Source organism: Sinocyclocheilus rhinocerous, unplaced genomic scaffold (assembly GCF_001515625.1).
Source record: "Sinocyclocheilus rhinocerous isolate Xijiao unplaced genomic scaffold, SAMN03320098_v1.1 scaffold2183, whole genome shotgun sequence".
In the NCBI taxonomy this organism is placed as follows: domain Eukaryota; kingdom Metazoa; phylum Chordata; class Actinopteri; order Cypriniformes; family Cyprinidae; genus Sinocyclocheilus; species Sinocyclocheilus rhinocerous.
The window spans coordinates 485,237-494,275 of record NW_015634579.1 but is presented as its reverse complement, the minus strand read 5'-3'; the positions used below and the strand labels follow the sequence as shown (position 1 = coordinate 494,275).

The 9,039-nt window shown below is 34.5% G+C and overlaps 1 protein-coding gene across 1 annotated transcript in view; it reads left to right on the top strand.

Annotated features, from left to right (window-relative positions):
* The window catches only part of LOC107745930 (UPF0606 protein KIAA1549L-like), a gene marked incomplete at its 5' end in the record, with an annotated part of 33,811 nt that overhangs the window by 9,173 nt on the left and 15,599 nt on the right, over positions 1–9,039 (top strand). The window contains 5 exons of the mRNA XM_016559968.1: positions 566–625; positions 1,061–1,212; positions 1,698–1,869; positions 4,016–4,176; positions 5,353–5,388. Of these exons, the coding sequence (XP_016415454.1) occupies positions 566–625; positions 1,061–1,212; positions 1,698–1,869; positions 4,016–4,176; positions 5,353–5,388 (581 nt within the window). The remainder of the gene's footprint in view (positions 1–565; positions 626–1,060; positions 1,213–1,697; positions 1,870–4,015; positions 4,177–5,352; positions 5,389–9,039) is intronic.

Below are 9,039 nucleotides of genomic sequence, written 5' to 3'. Positions count from 1 at the left end.
TGGCGGCGGCGGCAACAATACTACAGCGAGAATCAAAGTTACACTTTCTTTCTTTGCGTGAACATTTGGGTGGCGTTATGCAAATTTTCCCACATCGTGACGTAGACATGTGGGGGCGTGTTTAAAAGAGGTGTTTTAGGAGGGCGTGGACGAGTCTTAATTTTTATAAAGAATATCTTTTTGGGTTTGAGACTTTAGTCTTTGCAACTTTAGGGATCTTATCTATTCACGAACAGCTTGTAACACTCCAAAGAGAAAGGAAAACTTGAAATCGCATTTAACAAATATAACAGAATGTAGAAACAAAATGCCTGTGTGCTATGGATAAGAAAACATATTTTGTAAAATATACATGTTAAAAAGCATAATTTTATTGCATTTTTTAAAAATAAATAAATAATTGATCAGCTTATTTTATGCATTCGACTGATAAACAATAACTAAGGATAACAATAAAAATTCACATTTATCCTTACTAATGTATGAGTAAATGATGACAGACTTCAGTTTTTCCCAGAATGGTCTTCTAATAAGCATCTGTCTGTCTTTCCCTCTCTTTTCACAGCTCTAGAGTACCACAACCTTAACACTTCAGTAGCAACCCGAGATTACTGGGTAATCACAGGTAATTACTTTAACAGTTCAGCTGCTAACCAGCACCCAGACAGCTATTTGCCAGCGTGTGTTACGTGATTAAGTCTAGCTAATGTTTTTCCCTGCTTCTTTTAAACAGTCTTCTTCCTTGAGGAGAGCTATTGATGTATTATTTAGCTTCCTCCATCAACTGATTTGAGATCACATCGGATCAGAATATCGAGTGTGAAAAAGCTATTTCTAGCTTTAAGTTTTTGCACTCAATGTTCTCTCCGTTGCCTTAGCTAGCTCTTCCTCCCCCTTCTTTACCCCGTTCATCCTTTTTTATCACTGTCAGGAGAACGAATCCTTTTACCAAGGTCAATTCTATAGTAATTGCAGTTTTTTAGACTTAAAGTGTAAGAAAGGTATGTTCTCCTTGTCACCTTGCTTCATCCCTCTCTTGTCGTTCTCTCTCTCACCGCAGTAATTCAGGACGTTGACAGCTCTTCTCTTGAGGGGAGTTATCAGAGCTTTGCTAGTCTAATGGAGCAGCGGCTGGCGGAGCTCTTTCTGGTTGCCAGTCGACGCGGCCTCCGCTTCAGGAGAGCCACGACTGTGGGCGATTACACCGTCCAGGTGTGCCATCAGTTTGTTCTTTGCTAATTTTTCTTTTCCTGAGAAAATGGACTAAATATTTTGATGACTCATCCTGCACTACACAGGTTTTTTGTCCAGTCAAATGCTGTAGAATGAGAAAGCCCCGCCCCCAATAGAACCTGCAACAAATTAGCAAGTGGTAAAATGTGTTCATGGCTGCGACATACTGTAAAAAAAAAAAAGCTTATTTATTATTTAAAACAGTGGATGGGGACTATGTTACTCACTTTGAACGCAAAGAGGTTAGCCAATCATAAAAGAGGTCATTTGCATATAAACACGTGCTTTGGCGCAAGAAAATTCTACATGGAATTCAAGGGGAAAAAATGTGACAAATGTGTAGTAGAGTATGGCCCATTTAAAACTGAAAATTGGCCTCATGTCCAATTCAATTTAAGGTTTAGAGTTTCTAAAGTTTATAGTAGAAATATCAAACATGAACTCAAGGTGTTTTCCTCATACAGATGGTCAGCATTCGGCGGCTGTCTGGTCCTAAGAACCCAGCTGAAATGACCTACTACATACAAGTAGATGGTTCTCCCATAACTGGCACTGCTGCAGCTAAGACCCTCAACACGGTGGACTCTCAGACCATGGCTCTCACTCTGGGCTACTTCATCCAAGTTCAAGCAGAGCGTATGTATATAATTCACTCCTCTAGCCCTGTTTCTTTCCGAACCATCATTTAGTTTCTTTTTATATGCAGGAAAACATATGCTTCTGTGAGTGTTTGCTGTATATCTTATTTAGAACTACTGTTTATGTTTAAGGTGTCAAAAGTGATTTGTACATTATAGTTTATGTTAGCGGTGCTTGATAATGCTCATTCCTACGATTGGTGATTTGACCCCTAATCAGAACTATTCAATTCAGTGTGCGAGTCAAACACTGTTTATGCTACTGACACCAGTGATATCTCTCATTGTATGACTCAAATTCGATGAATTTTTGCAAAAACGTACAGTTTTAATCGGCTGGATATGAAAGCATATTTCCACTATAGAAAAAAAAATAAAAATGGTAGTTGCAACTTTTATCTCACGATTCTGACTTTTTCCCGCAGTTCTGAATTTGTCTAACAATTCGGACTTTTTCTCGCAATTATGAGAAAAAAAGTCAGAATTGCATGATATAAACTCAAAATTGCGAGTTTATGTCTGACAATTCTTAATTTTTCTTGCAATTCCTAGTTTATATCTCTAATTCTCAGTGTTTTTCTTGCAAAAAAAGTCATAATTACCTTATTATTTTTGTTATTCTGTGGCGGAAACAATCTTCCATATCTGGACAATAAAATTAGCAGGAAAAAAAATCTAAACTTAAACCCAAATTATACTTTAATTTTTAGCGTCCGCAAGGATATAAGTTAGGGCTGGGCGATATGGCCAAAAAAATCATCACGATAATTTTTTCAAATCAGTCGATATCGATAATTATCACGATATATGTCAAATCTTTATTTATTTAAAGTTTGTAGTGAACTCGCACTGCGCTGCCATTTAAACTTTGATCCGAGTGAATAAACGGTCCGTGTGGCACCGTTAGTTCTGTTTCGTTTTCGCTTTTGGTGCATAAACATTATCGAACTCTTCATATCGTTTTAAAATTATATCGCGATAATTATCGTTATCGATTTATTGCCCAGCCCTAATATAAGTATAGTGCGTATAGTATGCATGTATCCTAGTTTACACGTAAAAATTGAAGTACACAACAACAAATTACTGGAAAAGGCAAGGGAATTAAGAGATACCCACAACTCTAATTTAAACAAATACAACGACAATTTTATTGGTCATAACTTCTGGAAAGAAAAGTGCAGACACTGAACAAAGATGGAACTTTTTGGAGTGCATGTGTTGACCACCTAAATTTGCGCATGTTATTGAATAAAATATACAGTCCTACTGCACACATTCTCTAAGTGCTCATGTCAAAATTGAAGTATACTTTGGACGCCATTTCTGGAGACCAAAAATCTCAGGCTTGGCAAGTAAGTATCTAGCTAGCAACCTTGCCTTGCCATTAGCTTAACATCAAATTCTGCGCCACTTGCATTTATGGCAGAAAATGTGAAAATCTTTATTAAAGGGGTCATATGATGCGATTGGGGCTTTGTAGAAAACGAAGCGTTTGAGAGAGGCGGGGCATAGAGGACCTACAATAATGTACAGTATTTGAAAAATAATGTGTTTTTTGAACATTAAAGCATGTCAACATATTCTGTTACACCAAATACACAAAATAATGATCTTTAAAATAGCATCATATGACCCCTTTAATGCAAGAACAGCGACTGAAATATTTTATCAGTGAAACTCTGTGCACATGAACCGAAAATTCTACTTTGACTTAATAAGGAACCAACGAAAGTGAGCATGATAATGCTGACTTATTTTTCCAAATGAGGTCTATAGCTATCTCACACCGCGCTAGAGAAACCGCAGGGGATTTGGGTGTAGAGAGTTTACACAAGTTTACTGAGCTCTCAACTGGGGCGTCGAGCCCAGTTTGTCTGCCGGAGACGAGCAAAGCCCCAGTTTTGTATGAATAATACACAATCAGACCCAGCAGTGGGGGTTTAATCTCCCAGATAAGAGCTACAGCCGAAAGACAGATTCAGCTCATTAGGAGCTAACCACAGACAGTAGGAGACAGAGGGGAGTTGGATTACTGTAAGAGAGTATGCTGGAGACGCAAGTGGCGGAAATCATGGGCAAACATTGTGAATGAGTCTATTGATTTCCAATCTATGTTTGTGATTGTGTTTGTGTGTAAACAGCGGTGGTCAAGAGTTTGCCTAGTAACATCTGGATACTAGCGGTCCTGATTCCTGTATCACTGGTGATGGTTATGGTGGTTATGGCGGTCGCTATCATATGCAGGAGAAACCGAACCGTATTCAAGACCAGCGCGTTTCGCAACTTTCATCCCCGCACCAAGGTAGGCTCTTCCAAACCACGACTTTTCAGATAAACACATCACTGTCTTGTCCAAACGGGGACAGTTATGTCAGCATCATATTAATAAATCCATTTAACATACCTTTATAAGAAAGTCCAGTGACAATTGGTCTCATTCACTAATAACTGGAATAGAGATACACCAATATTAATATTCTGACTGACAAAGATAAAATGATAATTATTTAAATTTATGACAGATATTATTTCCTCTGAAAAAATATAAATAAAAAAAAGCTTAGAACCATTTTATAAATAAAACATGTTTAAATTATTTTAATATAATTTTATATATTAATTTAATAAACAGTTTAGAAGAATTTTCATGATTTTTAAATATTAATATTTTATATATTATTTTATTTTCCAATCATTTCTAGTTAGATTACATTGTTTATTTTAATTAATATTAATTAATAATTATAACCTGTAATATTTCATGTTATAATTATTAATTAACATTAATTATATTTATTAAATATTTGTGTGTGTGTGTGTGTTAATTACATAAAAACTATAAAGAAGAAATGTTGTATTTAAATTATTTCTATTTTTTATTTTATTATTATTTTCGATTTATAAACGTATTAATTTATTACACTTAAATTTGTGAATCTCTCTCACACACATACACACACATATTTATATATATATCATTTATTACATTAATAAATGTAAAATTAATGTTATATTAATCCATGTTTACAAATAGAAAATAATAACTGTATTGTATAGAAAATAATAACTCTAATAAAAACCGTAAGTTGTTATAACCGATAACACAAGAAAATGGTACCATACAAAAGTTTGATTCATATGTGGATTTGTTTTTTTCTTTGCAATATTAATGAATCAGTATTATTTTAAATGAGAGAATGAGACCCATTGTTGTGTCATACTGATGATGTTATCTCCTTTTGACAACTAATAAAATATCCTGCTTTCCTTTATGCTATTCACAAAATCCTTTTATTTTTTTTATTTTACATCTGAATATGTTGCTGGACATAAGCTTTTGGATTGGTGGCTTGTTCCTCAAACATTCAATGTTGTCACGACACATGAGATGTGCCGTTTAAACCTTGGAATGACACATTTCACTTTAACTCCACCTAAATGTCCCTCCAATTGTGTCTTCACTACTTTTCCTGTCCAGACCTCATATCGAAGAGATGGGAGTTATCACCACCAGGTATTTCTGGCTTGTGCATGGTGCTTGGCTGCATGTTTGTAGTCCACACATCCTTCTTGTTGACTGTGCTTGTGGGAAATCTGTCCGCAGGGGGAAGGGGAAACAGAAGGTTATCTATCCTCCATGTAATCGATGAACTGTTCAGTAAGATCTAGTGCACTGAGAATATCTTCGATCTGCACAGCACAAATATCTCCTTTCTTGTACCTCCATTTGAGATTGCAGGACGATGACTAATAACAGAATGGGGAGGCGAGACCCTTTTGGGGTAGGGGCGTGTTTGTTTTGGTGATTTCAAATGTCAACATTGGCTATCAGAAAATCACTTACCCCACCTTTAAGTATTGCCATAGTATTACTGCAATTATGATTTCTTTGTCATGATTATGAGGCTTTCAAATAGATCCAGACCAAATGCAAGTTAAGAAATTAGGCCACCCCAAGCTGAGCGATATGCCAAGGTTACATATATGCATAATTAGGTGAAGTTTAAATAGATTGCAAGGACTTTTCATCTAAAAGGGGATACATTGAATGACCCAACAGGAAGGAGCTGTAGGATCTGCTATATGTGCTCATGTGTAGAGGGACGTTTTCATAGCAAACATAAGAGTTTCAGGTCATTAAGATTTTTTCCAAAGAAATTAATACTTTTATTCAGCAAGGATGCGTTAAATTGATCAAAACTGACAGTAAAGTCATTTACAGTTACAAATATTAACTGTACTTTCTATTTCTCAAAGAATCCTGATTGAATGTATCTCAATTTCCACAAAAAATATTAAACTGTTTTCAACATTGATAATAAGAAAAATTTATTGATCGGCAAATCAGCATATTAGAATGATTTCTAAAGGATCATGTGACATTGAAGACTGGAGTAATGATGCTGAAAATTCAGCTTTGCATCAAACGAATACATTTTATTTCAAAATATATGAAAATAGAAAACAGTTATTTTAAATTGTAATAATAACAGTATTTGTGTAGAACTCAAATATTTAGCAGAATGTCTAAGCTGCTTTTTCCGTATAATGAAAGTGAATGGTGACCAAAGCTATCAAGCAAAATATTAAATGAATAACAGCTTAAATTCAGCCTGTGCCTCACGCAAAGTTATCAAATGCCTTCAAAAGATGTGATGCACAATTTATATAAACTGCTTTTATGATGTTTTTATAGGGCTTTTTGTCCTTTTAGGAGCTTGACAACACATGATCACCATCCAGTTTAATTGTATGCAAAAGAGCAGCTTTGACATTCTGCTAAACTTCTGTTTTTGTGTTCCACTGAAGAAAGTAAGTTAAATGGGTATGAAACATGAGGATAAGCCTTTTTGAGTGAACTATCCCTGTAGTATAACTGTATTGTTTTTAGTAATGAAGTAAAACAATATGCAAATCAATTGTAATTATGATAATGGTCTCTTTGATCATACTCCCTCTTAGCCGTGTTCTCTGATCTGAAAACATTCCCTACTCCGTCCAATTAAGACATCCTTTCAGGAACATGATTTTGCTTATGCACGGTAATTTGCGGATCAGTGTATAAAGCGTTCGGTTTCACACAAGAGCTTTCCATGTTAGCATAAGGGAATTGCAGGAGGTGTGTGAATGTTCACTGGATGATCGGAATGAGAATAAAGTCATATAAGGATTTCAGATGCTGACACTGATGATTCGTCAGGCACAGACATAATCAATTCTATGTGTGTGCGCTTGCATGCTTTTTGTTTCAACCTGTCGATGTGTTTGAACAGTCCTTGTGTTTCCCCAGCTTGTTTGCACAGTTCACATCCCGTGCAAGACTTACAACCTGGATTCTATGCTTAAATCAAATTGAACTTGGATTAAACTAAGATTTATATAAGGGGTTTGTGGACTGTCATGACCTGCGTCAGCCAGAGAAAGACTCTCAAATACAGTCGGAGGGAGCGCAAGTGAATTATAGTTCAGCTGAGCATGTGAATTATATTTGAGTGGGGTTTGACCTTATTCAAGGTCAGCGTCCGATAGAGAATGCTCAGGAAGATGATACTAAAATTAAAATGCTGCTGTTCACAGAAGTTTATACTTTAAATGTTTCTTTTTGGTGTAACATTTTCGCTAGTAATGCACGATAAATCAGTACCTACTGATATTAAATGTATTGTAATTTAATTTATTAAATTTATTAATTATAATTATATTATATAATTATTAAACTATTTAATTTATACATATATATATTAGTGCTGTCAAAAGATTAATCGCGATTAATCGCATCCAAAATAAAAGTTTTGGTTTACATGATACATGTTTATTCTTAATAATATTTTATAGAATATTCAAATATTTTATTTTATTTCATTTTCAACGTGACAAATGTCTAATATTTTATCTTTATTCAAATATTTCTAACGCTGTTAAACTGGAAAAAATTAATCGCATGATGCGATTAATCGTTTGACAGCACTAATATATGTGTGTGTGTGTGCGTGTGTGTGTGTGTAAAATAAAAATGTAAATAAATTTTAAAAAATTCATAAATGTATTTAATTATTTAATTTTTTTACTTTTTTAATACATTTTTTGTATATATAATTAACAAAAAATAGTATATATATACAGTGCACAGCATAAATGAAGTATATTGAACCAAAACTTTTAAAGACAAGTAATTTCCTGACAAATAAGTGTTATATAGCTCACTGAATCATACTCAGACTCAATGCTGGCAGCAGTGGAACCATTTGGGAGAGAACTGCCAGGTGACTTATTTCTTAGCATAAAAGAGGACAATGGTACAAGAGGAATACCAAATTATTGTTTTAAGTGTGAAAATATAGCAGAAGTAGTCATTTCTGCAATCCTTCATTTATACAAAATTGGCTAATTTACTTATCTTACAGAAAATATTGGCATATATTTTGTTGTTTTTATTAAGTATATGTTTAATATGTTTCAATTTTGCCATCTTTTCATGAATTATATTAATTATATTAGTGATCATTAAGAAAATACATCTTTTATATTTATTCAGAGGGGGTGTACTCATTTATGCTGTGCACTGTATATATACTTTTACTGTTTCTTTTTGGTGTTGTCAAAACATTTTCGCTAGTAATGCACAATAAATCAGTATATTAATAACTGATATTAAAATGTAACGGAATTTAATTTAATTTACAGAAGTAGCACCAACATTCAAAAACAATGGACTTGTGATAAGGCTTATGAAATAATCAGGTCTTCACTTTAAGTTTTCATTTAGAATTGATTAGAACTGATTGAATTTTTGCTAGAAAAAGAGCAGGAGAAATAACATGCAAGTGTCTCAGAGCCGGCAAAAGCTGTGAAAAGAGTGACACTTTATCTCACAGAGTATGACGCAGCCTGCAGAAGTGACATGCATGGTTGTCACCACTAGAATTACCGACTGTAGCCAAAGCAAAATAAACTAATTTAACCTCTTCCAGGGCCCATATTTACAAAATAGAGACTTCTGGGAATCCATACTCTGGTCTCAAGAGACCAAGTCAATCATTTCGGATCCAAAAGCATCCAAAATGTTCTGGTGTTGCTAGAGGAGGAGTACAGAGAGAAGTGCTTGGCAAAAATGCGTTTTAAGTTTAGAAACATTTTGAGTCTCCCCCTCCCTTGCCTCACAGTG